This window comes from Mirounga angustirostris, unplaced genomic scaffold, assembly GCF_029215605.1.
Source record: "Mirounga angustirostris isolate CCGP_5_RB_7025 unplaced genomic scaffold, mMirAng1.0.hap1 SCAF_13, whole genome shotgun sequence".
NCBI classification, from domain to species: domain Eukaryota; kingdom Metazoa; phylum Chordata; class Mammalia; order Carnivora; family Phocidae; genus Mirounga; species Mirounga angustirostris.
This window is the reverse complement of record NW_026991721.1, coordinates 6,106,695-6,127,230: the sequence shown is the minus strand read 5'-3', so window position 1 is coordinate 6,127,230 and position 20,536 is coordinate 6,106,695. Positions and strand designations below refer to the sequence as shown.

Here is a 20,536-nt window from a genome sequence, read left to right as displayed (position 1 = left end):
GCCCAGCCACAGGGCCTGGTCTGGGAGAGAAGCCTGAGCTGCACACAGAAATGCTGGCATCTGTAGCATAGAGACTGATAGTCCTTGGGGCCAAGGCCAGGAGTGAGCTCACCCAAGGAGGAAAGAAAAGTCAGCATTTAAAGAGGGGAAAGAAGAGAAGAGAAAGTGAGCAAAGGAAACCAAGAAGGAGCAGCCACAGGATTAGAAGGCCAGGAGATGGGGCATCTGAAGCTGCAGGAGAACAGTTTGAGAAAAAGAAGTGAAGAAGTAGAAATCAAGCTAAAACTGAGCCTGAGCCCAGCAGAAAATGAAGAAGCCTGGACAATACATTACAAGTAGGGGGTTTTATACTGTGACCTCCAATGTACACAGTATAGAAAGATTCACTGGGTTGCAAGGAGGAGGAGCAAAGAGGGATGTGGAGTGACAGGGAGAGAGACTTAGGAGGTCCCAGGTGCAAAGCCTGCAGCCAGCTCTCCAGATGAGTAGTGGACCCCAGAAAAGCAGTTAAGGCCAGGAGTCAATGGCTGGCTAATCCCCTTCCCCAAGGAGGCAGCAAGACCTTAAGAGGGAACAGCTGTGTAGTGACCAAGGCATGCTTGGCAGAAATCCTGTGCCCTTGTGCAGCAGAAAGGCTCCCATGCTTTGAAGTGTAATGTGGAGAGAGCAGAGAAGCCACCAGCCCTGGAGATGAAGGCTGCTTGAGCAGAGGCCTTCTTAGGGTGGAGGTCCAGCTGGGCCATCTCCTCAGGGACCCGTGTGAACAGACAGCATTGGTGCCAGTTGTGTCCTCCTGGGGTAAGGGGAAGGAACTCCAAATTTCCACCAATGGAAACAGAGATGAAGTTGAGTCAGGGAAAAGTTTTGTATCTTATATGCAGAAAGTATGAACTAAGATCTGTACCTGTCACACAAATGCTCAGCCCTGTTCCTGGTACTCTGGGAGTCCCCCTGGAGCAGCATAGAAGGGCAGGCAGAGAAGAGGGAGGCAGAGGGAGAAGGAGTAAGCTGAGCTCCCTTCCACTTTTGATTGCAGATATAGGGAGTTAGGGACCTAGAACTGCCCACATACAGTTCACCCCTCTACCTTAGCCCCCGCGTTCAATCTGTCCCGAATCCCACCCACTTCCGTTGCCACGGCTCTCACCAATTCTGCCATCTCCTCTGTGATTGTCATCCCAAAACACACACTTCTCCCTAGCTGTGTGACTTGAGTCAAGTCCCTACAGCTGTCTGGGCCTCAGTTTTCTTAACTGTGAAATAAGAATTAAAAAGTACCAACCACACAGGACTGTTGAGAGAATTTAACATAATTACGTAGACAGGGTACTTAGCTCAGGCCTGACTCAGGCATAGAGTAAGCACTCGAAGAAAGCTAACTACTAGTATTGTCAGCTGGACACTCAGGACAGCCTCCACTATGCCCTCTCTGCCTCCATTCTAGCCCCTCCAGTCTATCCCCTCCAACTCAGCCAGTGTCGGGCCCCATCTGAAGCTTGTCAGTGACACCTACAGCTTCTTTTCCCAGAGTGTGGGTCTTGGTCCATCTGAAACACTCGTCAAGTTCGGCTTTCTGGGATCTCCCTCCAGTGTCCCAGGGGATCCTGCTGGGACTCATCACTCTTCAAACTAAAGTCTACACTTCATAGCCCCTGCCACCTTCTCCAACCTCATACTCCCTACCTCACTGTCCAACCAACCAGAGTGTACATTTCCCTGATGCCCTGAATGCCTCCCCATTTGTAGATGTACAGACATGGACACTCTTTCTCCCTTTTCCTCCTGACTCTTCTGCCTTCCTATCCCTCAGGAAGGTGACACTTATGCACTGAATTCTCTCCTTTCTGAAGTAATATCTTGAAGCTCTAACCCCCAGTACCTCAGAATGTGACTATGTTTGGAGATGGGGCCTTTAAAGAGGTAAGTGAGGGGTGCCTGGGTGGCTCAGATGGTTAAGTGTCTGCCTTCGGCTCAGGTCATGATCCTGGGGTCCTGGGATCGAGCCCCACATCGGGCTCCCTGCCCAGTGGGGAGCCTGCTTCTCCCTCTCCCTCTGCCTCTCTCCTTGCTCATGCTCTCTCTCTCTCTCTCTCTCTCTCTCTCTCTCTCTGTATCTCTGTGTCTCAAATGAAAAAATAAAATCTTTAAAAAAATTAAAAAATAAAGAGGTAAGTGAGGGGCACCTGGTGGCTCAGTCAGTTAAGTGTCTGCCTTGGGCTCAGTTCTTGATTCTGGTGTCCTGGGATCGAGCCCCCATCCCTACTCAGCAGGGACTCTGCTTCTCCCACTTTATCTACCCCTTCCCATGCTTGTGCTCTCTCTCTTGAGCACTCTTTCTCTCAGATAAATAAATAAAATCTTTAAAATAAAATAAAATAAAACAAAGAGGTAAGTGAGTTAAAATGAGGTGATTAGGTTGGGTCTTAACAATCTGACTGATGTCCTTATAAGAGGATATCAGGACACAGACATGCACAGAGGAAAGACCACATGAGGACACAGCAAGAAGGTGGCCATCTGCAAGCCAAGAAGAGAATCCTCAGAAGAAACCAGACCTGCTGACACCTTGATCTCAGACAAGACTTTTTAAAAACTAGCATTGGGGCCTATCAGTCGGTTATTACATTGATTTTTTTAGTTCAACTGTCATTTTTAACAACATAGAATGGAACAGAATAGAAAATAGCCAAGTACATCACAAGGAGTAAAGATATGTATTGTCTTGTCACACTGATGTTTCCCTTGTGTGCCTGTGTGTGCATTGGACCATAATAAAAATGTCTTTCTTACTAATGCTCATGGGCAAAAAAAAAAAAAAAAAAAGAAAGAAAGAAAGAAAAGAAAAGAAAAAGAAAGCCCCTGTAGTTTCAGCTGGAACAAGTCCTTGCCTGTTCAAATTGCAGAGTGTAAGGCTTTGGTTGAACAGCTCATCTTATTTTAAACACTTCTATTTTAAAATATCATAAACAAACAAATAGCCTACACAATATAAATGTACAGTTGACTATTATAAAACAAGTACCCAGGTGAGTACCACTCGGTCAAGAAACTGAACAGCACCACGGACAGCACCCTGATGCTTTCCCCGCCAGAGTTCCTTCACAATTAATGACCACCTTCCTGATTTTTGCGCTATTGACTTCTTTGACTTTCTTTATTTCTAACATTGCATTTCTCTTGGTATACACCTAGGAGTGGAATTGCTGGCTCATGTGGTAACTCTATGTTTAACTGCATGAGGCACTGTTCCTAAGCGGCTGCACCATTTTACATTCCCCTGAGCAGTGTGTGAGGATGCCAAACTCCCCACATCCAGACAATGCCTGCCTGCTTTTATCCCAGTCTATGGGTCATCCTTTCCTGTTTCGTTGCTTGAATTATATTTTTTTGTTGTGGGAAATTGACGATTTTAATTAATATGTTGTAGCAACTCAGTACTAGTCTACCCCCTCTGAGGCTTGTTACTGTCATTTGTCTGATTAGTGACTGGCTGGGTTATTTTAGTGAAGTCTATCTCCGCCCTCCCCCCCACTTCCCAGTCTAAATATAAAGCCTCTGTGTTGATCCTCAGGAAGTGCAGCCTTGGATATGCCCACAGTCACCCTGGGATGACAGTAGTTTGGGCAGGGCTCTCCTTGACTGACTCTTTCCCTGGCCACACCTAGCTGTTAAGCTCCACTCAATGCTGGCTGAGTCCTCTATTGTTTTCAACAATGTCCTGGGACATAAATTGCTCCATAAACTGATCCAATCAAATTTGGTCTCTTTAAAGGAATAGGGTTTGGATCCCCAAATCTACCTGAGGGTTCAATCTTTTCCCAGCCCCCATTCCCACTTACAAGGGCCTCAAAGGCAGAACTCAACATCTTAGCCCTTCCTGCTTCTCTCCAAATCTCTTAGCCCAGAGAGTTCCTTGTTGTTATTCCTTCAACATCTTTTCTGAAATAGATACACAAATCTTCTTCCAAATTGTTTATGCCAGCCACTGTCTTCAGACACTTGAACCCAAGAATTGAAGAAATAAAGGTTGTATCTTGTTCCTTTCTTTGTTGCCCCCCCCTTTTTTTTTGCAAGATCTAGATTGAAGAGAGAGAAGGCAGGGGTTGAACAAAGGGATTTCAGAACAATACTGCAAATTTTTATCCCACGATAGGTAGGCAGTATTATTATTATTCCCATTTTTTTAAGATTTTATATATTTATTCGAGATAGATAGAGAGAGACCAGGAACAAAGAAGTAGAGGGAGAGGGAGAAGCAGGCTCCCTGCTGAGCAGAGAGCCTGATGGGGGACTCCATCCCAGGACCCTGAGATCATGACCCTAGCCGAAGGCAGACACTTAACTGACTGAGCCACCCGGGCGCCCCTTATCATTCCCATTTTATAAATAAGGAACATGAGGTCTAGAGAGATTGAGAAGCTGGAGTTCTCGAGACAGAGCCAGAAGTCAAGGCTGGAACTTGGGCACTTGTGTCTGTTGATGGTGTCCCAACTCTCCCTTCCTCTCCCCCACCTGGACAATGCTGGGACCAGGCTCACCCCAGGCTTCAGGAGGCCCCTTGTGGTCTGGCCGTGCTCATCATGCAGCTCTGGTCCCCGTGCACTATACCACAGGAGAAATCTCTGTCTCCTGCCGTACCCCGGAATCTCTCTCAATCCTTCCTCCCTGCATTCTGGTGTCAGATGGTAGCACTGGGGCTCTGATCAATCCTCAGCTACGTGCTTGCATCACTGTGTGACCTGGGGCAAATATCTCTTCCCCCATTCCCCGAGCCTCAGTTTCCTCATCTGTAAACTGGAGATTCTAATAGTTATTGAGCACGTGTTCACTGAGGGCCTGCTCTGGCAGGCAATGTGCTGGAAGCTGGGAATGCAAAGGGGAGTGAGACTGTCCCACTGTCCCCACGTCCCATGGTGGCTGTGCGTACCTGGCATGGAGGTGGGCACACAGCAGGCATTCAGGGATGGGAGCTCTCCTGTGGTGTAGGATTTGTATGATCTGCTGCTGACAGCCCAGCAGTCCAGCCTTCTCAGTGGTGGCCTCTCAGGGAGCCTCTCTTTGTTTAATGAGTGCCTTTGTCCCTAAAGGACGTGCTGTTAACTGCCTTCTTGTTTCATCTGGCTGCTGGGGCCCCCAAACAGTTGGCAAAGCAGTTGGTATCATGGACTATTTTTAGGTGGGGGAGTTAGTGGGGTGTGTGGATGTGGTGGGGCCCAGGGGGATCTAGGAGACAGGGAGCTTCACAAGCAACAAGATGGGGGGGGGGAGAAGAGGAAGGATGCTCTCTCTCAGGAATGTATGGGCAAACTTTCACTTCTCCTTCATGACTGGGGCCTAAGGACACCCCCTCTGTACAACCTTCCTTTATTTCCTCAATAAATACTCCAAAGACCCAGTTTAAGGGTCTATCCTCTGGTCTTCCCCCAGCCCTTGGTTATGGTTCCAAACATACTGAGAAATAATGTGCTGTAGGGATCTTATCTGATACATTTCTGGGTCTCTCCTGCCCTGCACCTCTGGGTCTCTCCTGCCCTGCACCTCTGATCCCCATCCTGCCATTCTTCATCATAACAAGGTATAGAAGTTAGGAGTCCAGATTTTGGAGTCACACAGCTGAGATCTGCCCTTGGTCCCTTTCTAGCAAGATAACCACATCCAAGTTAGGTTTGTACAAATCTGTTTTCTCATCTGTAAAATGGGGGATTATCGTGCCTGCCTCCCAGAAATTAAAGGCCTTATTTTGCTCAAAGCACAGGGCATGGCACCTGGCATAGACTGATAGATCTCTTGCAAGCCCAGGCCCAGAAGGAGCTGCGTGCTCCCAAAGGTCTCCATCCCCTTTGCGGCTTCTCAGGTAGTGTGTGTGTGCTAGAGGGAAGGAGGGAGGTGTTCCCGGACACCCCGGGGGCCAGAGCCGTCCAGAGGTCACCCAGCGAGAAAGTGGCCGAGCTAGGCTGAAGACAGGTCTGTGAGTCGAGTCAATTGCAGCATTTTCCTCGGCCTCCCTGCTAACGGACACCCCCCCTCCTCCGATTCCTCTAGTATTTTCCTTCTCTTTCCAGCCCCCTCTTCTCTCCTCTAATTCCGCGGGTTCCCATTTGGGAGGCGGGGTCTCAGCCTGGAGGTGGAGAGTCCCAGCCAAAGGTGGGGAAAGAGGCCTCACGCCCAGTGCGAAGGCTCCGGCTTGCAATGAGAGAGGGGGCGCCCCTGTCTCTGGGAGAACCCGGAAGTCCCCAGAAATGAGGGCTGGGTCTGGGAGCTTGAACCGGGGGATGAGGCTCAAAGATACCGGAGAGTCCCCGAACCAGCGAAGACTGGCTAGGGAGTTCCTGAGACAGGGTGGTGGGCGGAGCTTCCCAGAGTCTGGGGGGGGTGAGGGAGGGGGCGTGGTCTCCCCAGAGGGGCCGGGCTCTGTTGACTAAAGTTAAGCCTCGCCGCAAGGGGCGGAGTCTAGGGTGGGGCGGGGCTCCGGGGGGGGCGGACCCAACGGGGCGGGGCATCGGGACAGGGGGCGGAGTGTGGCGGTTCGCGTTCGCCCCCTCTCCCGGCCCCGGGTGTCCCCGTGACGAGGCAGCGCGGAGCCGCCGCGGGCCGGGCCCATCCCGCCGCAGCGGCCCCGGGGCCGAGCAGGGGCGAGGCGCGAAGGGAGCGGCGCCGAGAGGGACCGGGAGCGCGGCCAGGTGAGACCGCCGGGGCGGAGGGGGCGGGGGCTGCGCCGGGCGGGCCCCGGCGGGCGCGGGGGGCGTGTTTGCGCGTCTGGGGGTGGCAGGGGGAGTGGGTCCCAGGGCGGGCGTGGGGGGCTGTTTGCGCGCTCTCGGGTCCCGGGTGGGCTCGGCGCCCGTCTGGGCACTGCCCGCGGGGCTCGGGGTGTGCGGGACTGTGTGCGTGCGCGCGCGTGTTTGTGGCGAGGGGCCGCCGGGTGTGTATCTGCGTATGCGCTGGGCCGTCATTGTGCCTGCCCCGGGCGCCGGGCGCGGGCCTGCCCCAGCGCAGTCCCTCCTGCGCGGGGATGTTTTCCAAACAGGCTTCCTGCGGAGACGGGCTCTGCTGCAGCCCCAGCCGGAGGGGGGAGCGCCGCCCCCACAGGCCTCCAGAGACCCGGGCGGCCCTGGGACTGCAGACAGACACCTGGGGGAGGGAGTGGGCGCGCACCCGGGAGGGGTCCAGAGGCCTGCCCGCCGGCTGAGGCCAAGGTGGGGAGACTGAGGCAGATGGATGGGGAGAGGAATGTGGCCAGACAGACGGAGATGGGGAGGAGGGTGGGAAGAGAGACGGTGAAAAGGACAGCCCAGGAGGACAGAGAGTCATTGAGAAAAAAGACAGACAGACAGAGGCCTAGACCTGCAAAGGGGCTGAATGATTAAGATGGATAGATAGATTCCCAAAACCCCACAGAAGGATTACTCAGAGGCACTGGGGCCAAGAGCCAAATACAGGAACTGAGTCTAAGATGAGGAATAAGGGTCCTCTCCAACTCTTGAGGTGTCCCTCTTCCAAGCAGATCCCAGACTGGTGTCCTGGCCAGAAAGAAGCCTCTGGCCACCCCATGTTGGTCCACCGGCTGGCCCCACCGAACATCCTGACCCTCTGAATGTGGGGCCCTCTCCTCTTGGTTACATCCCACCCATTTCCCTTCCCTGGTATCCCAGCAACCCCGGGACAGTTTAAAGGAGGCAGAGGTGGAGCAGTTGCCATAGCAACAGAGGTGGTGAAAGGTCACTTCGGCCTTAGCCTAGGTGGCCCTGCAGCAGGCCTGAGCTGGCATAGAGGGGGTTGGGATGGGAGGTTGCAAAATTCTTTTTCTCCTCTCCCACTCTGCCCAGAATGGTGCTAGAAGGAAACCCTGAAGTGGGGTCTCCCCGAACCTCAGATCTCCGGCATCCAGGGAGCCAGGGCTCTTGTGTCCTCTCTTCTGGTGAAGATGCACAGCCAGGCGAGGAGCCCATCAAGTATGGCGAACTCATAGTCCTGGGGTGAGCGACCCTGGTCCAGGTGGGGCAGGGCGCCAGGCACCCCCAGGGCAACCAGACCAAGGGCCCCAGCTCTCCCCACATATGACCTTCTGCTGTTTGTCCCTTCTCACCTTCCCAACTGAGAGACAGAATTGACCAAACCCACCACAATTCCTGTTATTTTATTTTCCCATTTTTTATAAATTGCTGAGAAAACTCTAACTGCCCACCTAAGTTTCCGATCAGAAAAGAAGTAGCACCATCTGCCTTTCATAAAGCACCTAGCGTATGTAGTCTGGGGTGAAGAACTGTGGTTCTCCAGCAAAAATGCTTGGTTCAAATCCTGCCTCTGCAAGTTGCTTAACTTCCCTGTGCCTCCATTTTCCCATCTTACAAATAGGGACGATAATAATACCTCAGAGGGTTGTCAGAGGAATGAATGAGGTGATTTCTGTAAAGCACGTAGGACGGTGCCTGGCACATATCAAGTGTTCTGGGAGGCAGGCTTGTGCCAAGCCCTTTCATGGACATTATTTCATTTCAATCTTCACAAAGATGCTGTGAGGAAGGAGGTGAGGAAACCGAGGCTCAGAGAGGGGAAGTGACTGGTCCAAGGGCACACAGCTGGTAAGTGGCAGGGCTGGGATTTGGACCTAGGTCTTTCTTACTCTAGGTCTAGTGCACTTTGACTAAGCCGCAGCTGATCCTCATGCTACAGATGAGAAACCTGAGGCCAGGAGAGGGGAAGCGATGTGAGTTGGTGGCTAGACCTCACCCCTTCTTGGTCTCTGCCTGACCAGGATCCTTGCATCACCCAGTAGCACTGCCCCCAGGCACAGATCCCTCTTCTTATTCCCCCATCCATACCTCCTTTTGGCCTCTCTCTCTGCCATCTGCCCAGAAGATATTTGATAAGCTATGCTATCATTATGATTATTTAGAAATAATAATGGCCACTGTTTGCTGACATGTATATACCATGTGCTTTTTCCTAATAAGTTAACATTTATCAACGGCTTGCTATATATATGTCAAACCCCGTGCCAAGCGTTTTTAAATGCTTTATGTCATTTAGTTCTCACAATGAACCTGCGAGGTAGGTCCTGATTAATTAGCACCATTTTACAGAGGTCATGTGATAAGTGGAAGAGCCAGGATTTAAGCTAGGCCCATCTGAGCCCCGAGCCTGTGTCCAGAACTGCCCCACACCCCATAAGTGGGAAGAACTTCTGAGGCCAAAAGTGATTTTGCCCCTCTCAGGGCTGCTCGCAGGAGAAAAACAGCTGCTTGGTGTCCCAAAGGAAGGGCAGATTTTCCAGCTGAGGGCGAGGCCACCGATGAGGGAGAGTGCAGACCTAAGGGTAGAGGCCCTCTTAGCAGCTGTTTTTTCTCAGTAGAGCAGTGAAGCCCCACACTGGCTATAGAGCCACCCGGAGAGCATATTGAAAAGCCCCACTGATAGTCCCATCCCCAACCTACAGAATCTGAATCTCCATGGGTGGAGCCAGGGAATCTACATTTTAACAAGCTCAAGAGAAAACTCTGATTCAAGTGGTCTTTGTCTGTGTTTGGCAGCTCTTCATCCTGCTACTCCCTGCTCCAGAACCTTCCGTGGCTCCCTAGTCTCGCAGAATAAAGTCCAGACTCCTAAGCTTGGTGTTCAGGGCCCTTCCGCCAGCTTCATCTGCCTCTACTTAAGTTCACACCCAAGTCACCACTCCCTGATCTCACCAAACCCTGCCAGCCTCAGGCCCTTTGCTTGGGGTGAGCCTTCCCTCTGGAAGGGCTTCTGCAAGAGAGGCCGGAGTCAGACAGACCCGAGTTCAAATCTCTGACTTTTTCACTTACTAGCCTGGGACCTCGGGCAGGTCATTTTACCTCCCTGAGCCTCAATTTTCCTCATCTGTAAAATGGGAAGAAAGATACTTGCCTGGCAGGACATTGCATGGATTCCATTAGTAATTAATAACGTGAAACACCAGGAACACAGGAGGCTCCAGTACATGACAGTGATCAAGGCTGTGACTCACCCCATCTTTGCCTTCCACAGTCAGTCCCTCCGGATAAAAGCTGGAAGGAAGGTAGAAATTTGACATGTATGAATATATGGAGGTGGTGGCATTGTGGGTCTGTTTTTTCTTTCATTCTGGTTTCCAGTCATACTTGTGGTGTCGTAAATGATAGTTTGCTGTAAAGGTGAATCCTTTCCAGTTCTTCAAGGCCTAGTAAATGTGTTAGCCCTCTCAGAAACCTGATCTGAACATTCCTTTCTCTTGCCTCTGGGCCTGTGGTGCAGTTGGTGCCCTGCTTCCTTGAAAAGCTCAGGACACCCCTTCTCTGCCAGCAAGGGGACAGAACTGACCTGCGATGTGCCCTCTGTGGCACCCCAGGGCCCAGCAGCTGACCAGTCAGGTGTCCAGGAAACCTGGATAATTGAATGAAAGGCCTTTTAAGATATTCTGCCCCTCACCCTACTCCCCAAGCGCACTGATTTGATAGCGTAGGGTCTCCTAGTTTCAGGTGGTTGTAGGGCTTGTTTGTGAAGGGAGACTCTGCCCAGAAGTTGGCAGTTCCTCCAAATCTCTCAGGGGCTCACTTTCTCTCTCTCTCTCTCTCTCTCTCTCTCTTTCTTCCTGCAACCCCTTCTTTTTAAACCCCTACATCCACAGCTACAATGGGTGTCTGGCAAGTGGGGACAAGGGTCGCCGGAGAAGCCGCCTGGCGCTGAGCCGCCGGCCCCATGCCAACGGCGTGAAGCCTGACGTCATGCACCACATCTCCACACCGCTCGTATCCAAGGCAAGCAGCTTGTCCCAGTGGACCTGGACAGAGGTCCTGCGCTGCCCGCCCAAGTCCCAGGTCTTCGGCCTTCCCGGTCCTACCCACCCACGGCCCCACCACAACAGGGGAGCCCACCGTGTCCTCACTCGCTGCCTTGGGCTGCCAGAGAAATGGTGCCGAGGGGAGATCCTTTGTAATGTACTATGCGTTACAGTTTGCAGAATGTTTCTTTGATGACCAGACCCCAGTCACTGCATGGAAATGATCAGCATCATTTCGAGGCAGCCACAGCTCAGAGAAGGGACGTGACAATCACACAGCAATGACAAAGGGAAAGCCTTTGGCTTCAGAGGACTTGGGTTGAGATACAGGCTCTCCTGTGTCCAGCTGTGTGTCTTTAGGCCAGTTTCTTCTCCCCTCTGAGCTACGGTTCCCTCCACTGTAAAATGGGCATGGTAATGATGTCTCCTTCTTGGGGTGGCTATAGGGGTCAAATAAGGTAACCTGCGTATAATGCCGGCTGCCCAGTACATCCTCGGCAAGGGTAGAGCTGCCCCTTCACTGGCCTTGGCCAGTGGGCTTTGGGTTCCAGCCTCTGGCTCCGAGGCTCACACTTCTCCTGGCCACATGCCCTGGGAAGTGACTTCTCCTTTCTCCCCACCAGGCACTGAGTAACCGCGGCCAGCACAGCATCTCGTACACGCTGTCCCGGAGCCACTCGGTCATCGTCGAGTACACACATGACAGCGACACGGACATGTTCCAGGTATGGCTCAGGCCCCTCTGTGCACCTCTTGGCCACTGGGCCACCAGGCCTCGATGTGCAGCTCTGCGGGCATTCCAGGGTGAACCTGGAAGACTGAAGGCCGTGGTGAAGTTGCTTTGGGGGCACTCAGTGTAATCGACTACACTCCAGATGAAGAAGTGGGATGTCCAAGGAGGGCTGTTGACTTCCTGGAGTCACACAGCAAATCAGTGGCTACATCAAAATTTAAAACCCAGGACCAGACACCCAGGCCACGGGAGGCCATGCAGCTTAGGGGCTCGGAGTGTGGCGTGAGAATCATACTGCCTGGGTCAGATCCCAGCTCCATCACCTACCAGCTAGGTGACTTTGGGCAAGAGTCACTGAACGTACTCGCTCTGGGCCTCAGTTTCCTCATCTGTACAGTGGGGCCAATAACGTACAATTATCGGGTAGATTAGCGGAGGTATTGTACATGAAGTGTTTGGCATGGTATCTAGTACATACAAAAAATTTGCTATTTGCTGCTAATGTTTGGGCACTCCCAGACTGGGTGTCACCTTTTCACTGGTCTATCAAATAAATCAACTCATTTTTATTGAGTGGGGGAGACAGAGAAGACCCCAGGCCCCAGGGACTGGATTTGGCAACTCCAGCTGAGAGCCCAGAGGGCTCCTCCTCATTGTTTGGTGACCCTACAAGCGGAGCAGCTGCTGGGAACCTGGTGGGAGGGTTGGGAAGCCCGTGGGATTGACCTGCACACATGGCACCCCTGTACTTGCTCTCCCCTTCCTCACAGATCGGCCGCTCCACGGAGAACATGATCGACTTTGTGGTAACAGACACATCCCCCGGAGGAGGGGCTGCCGAGGGCCCCTCAGCCCAGAGCACCATCTCCCGCTATGCCTGCCGCATCCTCTGTGACCGCCGGCCACCCTATACTGCCCGCATCTACGCCGCTGGTTTCGATGCCTCCAGCAACATCTTCCTTGGAGTGAGTGAGCCCACCCCCAGGCAGGGACTGACACCTCATCTGAGAGTGAGCAGAGGGGTAGGGGAGGGAGGGGCAGCGCCCTGGGGGGATGGACCAGCCTGGCAGTCATCCTAACCATGACCTGGGCTGGCATTAGTGATGCCATTTAAAAAATGAGCACCGTGAGGCTTCGAGAGTTCAGGTGATGCCCATGGCCATGCAGCGTCCATTCTAGTCCTCTCTGGGCCACCTCTGACCATGAGGGTAAAGGGGCAGCATCCCTGGCTCACAGCCTGCCGGGGGCCACTCGGGGATATGATCTGATCCCACATGTGGTCCCAGGAGCGGGCGGCCAAGTGGCGGACCCCTGACGGCCTGATGGATGGCTTAACCACCAATGGTGTCCTGGTGATGCACCCAGCGGGCGGCTTCTCTGAGGACTCGGCCCCGGGAGTCTGGAGGGAGATATCGGTCTGTGGGAACGTGTACTCTCTGAGGGACAGCCGCTCTGCACAGCAGCGAGGGAAGCTGGTAGGTGGCCTGCTCCATGCCCACCCCCTCCCCTCATCCCTCCCGGGCCCTTCCCCCTGATCTCCTGCCCTCCGATACAAGGGAGCCCCATTAGGCTCCGTCTGGGGGCCATGCACCACTTGCCCCACAGAGAGGGCCAGACCACGGTCCCCAAAACATAGCCCACATATTGCTGGAGGTCCACGGGGTGGCGTGTGGTAGAGCAGACATAAACACTGCGGTACCAAGTGACTTTAGGGATGCCGGCAGCTGAAAAAATCACAGCCTCTTACGAGGATGACACTTGGCCCATGTGTGAGCAGTTTATAGCCTAAAGTGTTGACAGTCTGTAACATGTCTCTCACGTTCAGACAGATTTAGCCTTATTATCCTTGCCTAGCGGGGAAGGGCCCTTGGAGGAGTTCTGACAGAGGTGACGGTGAAGGCTCCACATGGCACAGATCAGAGAACCAAGGTTCGGAGCCAGGAGAGAGTCCTAGAGAGACGTCGGGGCCAGCCCAAGGTCATGTGGCCAGGCTGCTCAAATGGGCCATGCAGAGCCCTTCCAGCATATGAGCACATGGGGCCAGTGGAGGCGAAATCTCAGGGAAGAGCACGGCTTCTCTCTCCAGAGCATCGATTCTACCGGGAGAGTTGGGGAAACGTTATTTTTAAAAACTGTGCCTGTGAATTTCACTAGCATTCACTTGTGGAGTACCTACTATGTTCCAGGTTCCGTTCCAAGCGTTTGCAATGGTTGATTCCTGAGAACCACTTGAGATAACAGGAAGCATGGGAAGTAGCATCCATCCTGAGGATAAGGAAATTAAGACCCAGAGAGGTTGAGTTACTCGACCAGGGATGCAGAGTTAGTCAGCAGTGAAGCCAGAATTCACACCCAGGCCGGCTAGCTCTAGAGTCCTTGCTTTTTTTTTTTTTTTTTTTAAGATTTTATTTATTTATTCATGAGAGACAGAGAGAGAGAGAGGCAGAGGGAGAAGCAGGCTCCCAAGGAGCAGGGAGCCCGATGCGGGACTCGATCCCAGGACGCTGGGATCATGACCTGAGCCGAAGGCAGACGCTTAACCATCTGAGCCACCCAGGCGCCCTAGAGTCCTTGCTTTTAACAGCCATGAGGTGGGCTTTTAACAGCCATGAGGACAGCTGCCGTGGGCCGCGTCCCCCGTGTTTCAGATAGAAGAGTTCCCCACTGTGCCCTCAGAGGCGAGCCTGGGTCTCATTTTGGTCCAGATCTCCTGATTTGACAGATGAAGTGATCGAGGCCCACGTCCCACTGTGAGGGACAGCGCATGCCTGGGAGCATTGACTTGCCCTCCCACGTGGCTTCTTAGCCCTCCTGGCCCCTCTGCCTCCGTCCTCACCCCTCCTCTGCCCCAGGCCTCCCCTCTCCTCTGCCCTAGCCCCCCGTCCAGGGTGTTCTCTCCAGGGAGGTTTGGTGGGATGGACAGGTGGCTTGGCTGGGGTGATGGCTGCCTGACGGCCAGGGGTTTGGTGCCCTCTTGAGCAGTAGGGCCCTTCTGCTGTCTCTGGCAGGTGGAAAACGAGTCCAATGTGCTCCAGGACGGCTCCCTCATCGACCTGTGTGGGGCCACTCTGCTGTGGCGTACACCCGCGGGGCTGCTGAGGGCACCCACGCTGAAGCAGCTGGAGGCCCAGCGGCAGGAGGCGAACGCGGCCCGGCCCCAGTGCCCTGTGGGCCTCAGCACCCTGGCCTTCCCCAGTCCGGCCCGGGGCCGCACGGCGCCCGACAAGCAGCAACCCTGGGTCTATGTCCGGTGTGGCCACGTCCACGGCTACCACGGCTGGGGCTGCAGGAGAGAGCGGGGCCCCCAGGAGCGAGAGTGTCCTCTCTGTCGCCTCGTGGGGCCCTATGTCCCCCTGTGGCTTGGCCAGGAGGCCGGCCTCTGTCTGGACCCTGGGCCACCCAGCCATGCCTTTGCACCCTGCGGCCACGTCTGTTCTGAGAAGACTGCGCGCTACTGGGCCCAGACACCACTGCCCCATGGCACCCACGCTTTCCACGCTGCCTGCCCCTTTTGTGGCGCCTGGCTCACCGGCGAGCATGGCTGCGTCCGCCTCATTTTCCAGGGACCGCTGGACTAGGCTCCGCCAGGCCCCGGCTGCCATGCGCGCCTGCCCACCTAGGTCCCCCACCTCCTGCAGCCCAGAGGGAGCTCTGCATGTGGGACTCTACCCGCTGGTGCATAGCCACACCAGATGGACGTGTTGGATGGGCTGTGCTCCTCCCCTCTTAACTCTGGTCCCTGAAACCCCTACCCCAGTCAGAATGACGGGGCCCTCAGCACCAGCTCTGTCCTGGGCTGATGGAGGGAAGCCCACCCCTATGCCCTGGCCCTTCCTGGGGTGTCCCACGTCATGCCGCCTACACTGTGTCCCTGGGGGAGTGAAGGGGCCATGGGTCCCTGACCCCCAGCTTAGGCTGGCTGTGCCCTGAGCCTGCCGACCCAGCTCCAGATATTCACCCTGCTGCTGCCCTGGGTTCCTCTATAAACCTTGCTGCTCAGCTGCCCTCACAAATCCCACGTGTCCAGCATGCATGCAGTGCTGCCAGCCCCCGCATGAGTGACGGGTGGGCAGCAGGCTGGGGCCGGCATCTGCTGATACCCACTATGGGCTGGACTCCGTGCCAAGTGGGCTCTGGAAACACAGAGACGATCAGACTTGGTTCCCTGCCCGGTGGAATTCACAGTCTAGCGGACGACAGACCAAATTGCCGGACGACAACACAGTTTCCTGCGTACCAGCAGCAGAGAGTCATCAAGGGCTGTGGAGCAGGTCTCCCAAGCGGGCGGGAGAGTGAGGGGGGCTCGCGTGGGAACTCCCCACCGAAGGGGATGGCGCTCTGGGCAGGGGGGAGGCTGAGCACGGGCTCAGGTGTGAGGAAGCAGGGACCTGAGTGAGGGGTTGAGCGGCTGGAGCAGAGGCAGTCGTGGGGGCAGAAAGAAGGCTGGAGCAAGAGGTTACGGGCTGCGCTGACGCTGACGGGGAAGATGCTGGATGGAGGCTTTGGAACCTCGCTTGTGGACAGTCAGGAGCGGAGGGAGGAGAGAGGACTCGCGCTCCCAGAGTGCTGGCTGTGACGGAAGGGCACTATTATCAAGTGCCCACCATGCCCTGCGCGGTGCTACTTCTGCTCATAACTACGTTAATGGAGCATGAACCAGGAGGCTTTGCTGTTTAATCCTCACAGTAACCCCGGGGAGGGGGAGGTGTTACCATTTCTGTTTACGGGGAGATTAAGGCACATGCGCCAAGTCACACAGCTAGAAAGTGGCCAAGCTGGGATTCAAACCCGTGACTGCCTGCCTGGCCTCAGCCTGACCGCCTCCATCACACCGTGCTGCTTTCCTTGGACGGGGGGGGGGGGGGGGGGGGGGAGAAAGGGGAGGGCAGCTCAGGTCACCGGAACTGCATGTGCAAACATGTGGCAGGGACCATGCTTGACCGACCAAGGGGCCAGGTCTGGAGCAGCAGAAAAGAGACATGGGGGGTGAGGACACTGGGCTGAGGCCTGATGGCCCTTGGTTGCCATGGAGACCAAGTCCGAACTGGACCCTTACTCATCTTGGCTAAGTGGCACGTCTCTCTGAGAGCCAAGGCAGGCTCACTGTGCTGCTGGGGTTGCTTGCAGACCATTCCTGGGGGGAGCAAGCTAGGGAGACCAGCAGATGGAGGTTCTGGAGTATAAAAAATTTCTGAAAATGAGGCTTCTAAGTACAGGCCTGACCTGGGCATCATCCCCAGTTGAAGACAGCCGCTAGAGCCTTAGGGAGTATAGATTCCAAGGGGAGGGCCTGCTGCAGGTCACACAGGTGGTAGGGGCCACAGAGACCAGACCCAGGGCTCTCGATAGGACAGAGGGCTCCTGTGGGTGGTGAAAAGGGGATGTGATGAGATTCCTGCTCCTGGAGCATCACATGCCACAGTGGGGGAGCCAAGATGGGGCTGCCTGATCAGGCAGATGTGAGAATACTGCAGCCCCCCCCCCCCCCCCCCGCACATACCACTGGGAATCCAGTTCTCTCTTCTGACCCTGTTGGGAGCCAGGTAGGGGATGTTCCGCTTCTGTTTCCAGCAAGGAGAGGAAGGAGGAGAGACAAGCAAAGAGCATGGTACCACCCCAGGGAGAACTTGGAGGTAGTGGTGGAGGGTAAGACAGCCCTGATCTTGGCCCACCTCTGCCCCTTTCCAGCTCTTGGAGCCTCAGTCTCCTCACCTGTTAAATGGAATAGCAATTCTTATATCACCAGATGGCTGTGAATGTACTGAGAGCCCTGTAATACAGTAGGTATTTAATGTTACTTCCTCACCTTCCCTTCCTGCATTTCCATAGGGAAGAACCAAGGCTAGGGATGGTCGTGACTCCAGTGAGTAGACTTCGTATGATTATATGCGTGTGTGCGCTGGGGCCAGTGGAGGGGACAGTGTGGTGGAAGTTCTCAGGAAGGCTAGATCCCGGCTCAGGGACACCTGAGGATAGCCTGGGTGTCCTAGGGAAGTCAATGAACCTATTAGCCTCAGTTTCCCCATCTCCTACAATGGGTAAAGTGATGATATCCTATCAGGGTTGTTACAAGAATGAAATATCCTCCATGTCAAGCTGTTAACACAGGACCTCGTGTATTAACTGTGAACATAAAAACGCTGCTTGTTTGAGAATGCCAGGAATACTGGGATCTTTTACTAGCCTGAGCTGCCCATTGGTGGCTAGAGAGCACTACCTCCTTTGCTGGTGCCCATCTCAAATTCACCCAAGTCAGGGGAGTATACCCATTTTAAAGACAATAAAAATGGAAGCACAGGAAGAAGAGGTGGGACTTTCCTAAGGACACAGAGAATTTATTGAGCTTGAGCTCCTCCCTGTGATGATAATGGTCACTAGAGCCAACAGCAGCACTGTTGTGTCAAGCAGGCCTTTGGGCACTTTCATAAATGAGAAACTGGCATCAATGGTGGGCAGATGCTGCTGTGAGCCCAGACACAGGTGTGGCAAAGGTAGGGCAAGGAGAGTGTGTGGATTTCAGGTATTCCCTTTCTCCAGCCCCTCTGGGCATAACACTAGGGAGCAGACTGCCCAGTCATCAGTTCACTCAGGGCTACAGCATCCTTCGGAGTGGAGACAATTGTTAGCTGGGTTTTCTGGCTGAGGAAAACTCAGAGAGGTAAAGTGTCCCACCCAAGGCCATACAGCCAGTAGATGATGGGGGCCTGATTGGACCTTAGATGGCCTGCCTCTGCCCACGCTGACCCAGGCCCCTCTCAATGCTCCCCACTGAGCCCAGGCCTGGTGCCAGCACTTGGACATGCCATGCCCAACCCAGGTCGTCCTCTTGTGAGTCCATCCAGACGTGCAAAGGTGGACCTCAGGCCCAGCTCTGTCCTGGGCAGCCTTTTGGGGTCACAGGCAGCTCTCCCTTCCATCAGGCATCGGGCAAGCACCAACCAACTCCAGGCCCCTCGTCCCTTTGTGCTGAGGAAACTGAGGCTCAGAGATGTTTAGCGGCTGCCTTCCAAGCCCCCGCGAATCGATGGCGGGGCAGTGAAGCGCTTGTCCCCGCACGGGGGTGATCGCCTCAGCTCAGGCCCGGCAGCTGGCCTTGTAGGTTCGCAGTGTCCTAAGAGTCTCCACCCCTAACCCTCGAATCCAGTGAGGGAGAGGGAGTCACATCACTTCCAGAGCGCAGGTTCCCACCTGCAAAACTGAGGTCCGGGACCCAAAGGAGAGCGGCGCTGGGGCTCTGTGGGGGGGTCCCTGCCGGTCCGTACCTGACACCCATGCCGCCCCGCACGGACTCGAAGGGACCCTGTCAGCCCGGTCTGCCGGGACTGGGCCGCGCCCAGGCCGGCCACTCGGTTTCCCGGCCGCCGAGCCTGCACCCTCGCGGACAAAGGCTAAGGCCGCAGGGGCCGTCCCGCCGGCGGCCCAGTAGGGCCCGGGAGCGGGGAGCCGCGGGCCGGCGGAGCGCGCCGTGGTGCGCCTATTGGCTGGAGCTGACGCCCATCCGGGCCCCGAAGCCCGGCAATTGGCCGCGGGGGGCGGAGTTCGTGGAGCCCCAATGAATGGGGGAGCCGGAAGCAGGAAGTGAGTTTGCGATGAGAGCAGCTGCTGCAGGTGAGGAGCGGCGCCCGGGTTTCGGGGTCACAATGCGTCATCCTCGGGGGACAGGGCGAGTCTGGACCGAACGCAAGATTATTCTGTTTCTGCCTTTCTTCCAGTACCCCTTCCACATTCATCGCGGCCCCGAGGCCAAGGAACCCTCCCGGGCAGCAAAGAGTTAACCCCGAGGGTTGTGCTACTGGGGCGGAGCATCCGGAGTGGTGGGGGAGGCTGGACACTCTTTCGGGTTAAGGGAGGGCGGTGTGGAAAATGCGCTGGGTTGGGAGATCCCGGGTCCCAGCGGAACTGTGAGACTTCGGTAAGTTTCGTGGCCTCTCTAAGCCTCAGTCTCTCTGTCTGTAAAATGAGTTTTCTTCCAGCTCCGAACTAATGTGGCTCTGTAGCTCCCCTGGCGAAGCACAGGGAGACAGACGGTGGGAGGATGGAGGGCCAAAGGAAAGGCATTTAGAAGGATGAGAGTGAGACAGATTGCACACCCTCCTGATGAGGTTGGCCTTATTATCACCCCCATTTTACAGAGGTGGAAACTGAGGCACAGAAAAGTGAAACAACTGACTTGGTTTTAGGAGTCTAGGGTTGAACCAGGTTTGGAACCTGGGTCTTCCAGCTGGTAGCCTGGAACTCTATCCTTGTGAACGCAGTGGTGGGTGGAATTGAAGAACTTACAGGAGAATTCTGAAGAGGAGGTTAGGAAGTCAGAGAAAGAGAAGGGGAGCCTGAAGGGCCTGGGCTGGGAGTCTAGAGATGCAGGTCTCTGCTTCTGTCCTCTCCCTTGTGTTAGTAGGCAAAGCTCCTAGCCTCTCTGGGACTCAGTTTCCCTATCTGTAATACTAGGTAGTTGAATTCAATCTTTAAGGTTGAGGGGCCCCAGGCCAAATATGACCCACCAGTGTATTTTGTAATATCTTCGCATGAGTCACCTAACCTCTGAGCCTCAGTTAGCATATCTGTGAATGGGTTTGGGGGAGGATTAAATGAGACCATGAGAGTGCTTAGCTAGGTGTGTAGTTGGTGTGTGGTAAATGACAGCTGTGATGATGGTGATGGTTCTCAGCAGGGCCCATGGCGGACGCCCAGTACATCCTGCCCAATGACATCGGTGTGTTTAGCCTGGACTGCCGGGAGGCCTTCCGTCTGCTGTCACCCACAGAGCGCCTCTATGCCCACCATCTGTCACGGGCTGCCTGGTATGGAGGCCTGGCTGTGCTGTTGCAGACCTCCCCTGAGGCCCCCTACATCTATGCGCTGCTCAGCCGCCTCTTCCGTGCCCAGGACCCCGACCAGCTGCGCCAGCATGCCCTGGCTGAGGGCCTTACCGAGGAGGAGTATCAGGTCAGTTCTTTTAGGTCATCTGGCATTTCCTGAGTGGCTTCTGGGTATGAGGGACCACAAGCAGAGGTACAAAGGTCTTTCTC

At 54.8% G+C, this 20,536-nt stretch overlaps 2 protein-coding genes across 13 annotated transcripts in view; both read left to right on the top strand.

Annotated features, from left to right (window-relative positions):
* Positions 1–6,510: 6,510 nt before the first annotated feature.
* On the top strand, positions 6,511–15,520 carry PELI3 (pellino E3 ubiquitin protein ligase family member 3). 4 transcript variants are annotated; one of them, XM_064576135.1, is made up of 8 exons: positions 6,511–6,680; positions 7,824–7,949; positions 8,508–8,579; positions 10,622–10,751; positions 11,398–11,499; positions 12,278–12,472; positions 12,794–12,982; positions 14,516–15,520. In XM_064576135.1, exons 2-8 carry the CDS (start codon positions 7,825–7,827, stop codon positions 15,083–15,085), a joined length of 1,383 nt encoding a protein of 460 aa, XP_064432205.1. In that variant the 5' UTR covers positions 6,511–6,680; position 7,824; the 3' UTR covers positions 15,086–15,520. The 4 variants fall into 4 exon arrangements, with proteins under 4 accessions (XP_064432205.1, XP_045749173.1, XP_045749175.1 ...); XM_045893217.2 differs by having other exon boundaries at positions 7,824–7,973; XM_045893219.2 differs by lacking the exon at positions 8,508–8,579 and having other exon boundaries at positions 7,824–7,973.
* A 3,394-nt stretch (positions 15,521–18,914) lies between these two features.
* Positions 18,915–20,536, top strand: part of DPP3 (dipeptidyl peptidase 3) — a 37,145-nt gene continuing 35,523 nt past the window's right edge. Inside the window, exons 1-3 of one of the 9 annotated variants that reach the window (XM_064576130.1) lie at positions 18,915–19,115; positions 19,220–19,419; positions 20,176–20,453. In XM_064576130.1, coding sequence (XP_064432200.1) covers positions 19,064–19,115; positions 19,220–19,419; positions 20,176–20,453 — 530 coding nt within the window. In that variant the 5' untranslated portion in view covers positions 18,915–19,063. Of the gene's footprint in view, positions 19,116–19,171; positions 19,420–20,175; positions 20,454–20,536 lie in introns of those variants that run through there. The other 8 variants (XM_064576127.1, XM_064576126.1, XM_064576128.1 and 5 more) reach the window with 8 other exon arrangements.

Bases quoted from the DNA above. Each gene is read 5' to 3' on its own strand.
- PELI3 (XM_045893217.2), top strand. From the start codon at position 7,825: ATGGTGCTAGAAGGAAACCCTGAAGTGGGGTCTCCCCGAACCTCAGAT. The intron at 10,752-11,397 runs GCAAGCAGCTTG...TCTCCCCACCAG, and splicing joins CCACACCGCTCGTATCCAAG to GCACTGAGTAACCGCGGCCA. The intron at 12,473-12,793 runs GTGAGTGAGCCC...ATGTGGTCCCAG, and splicing joins CCAGCAACATCTTCCTTGGA to GAGCGGGCGGCCAAGTGGCG.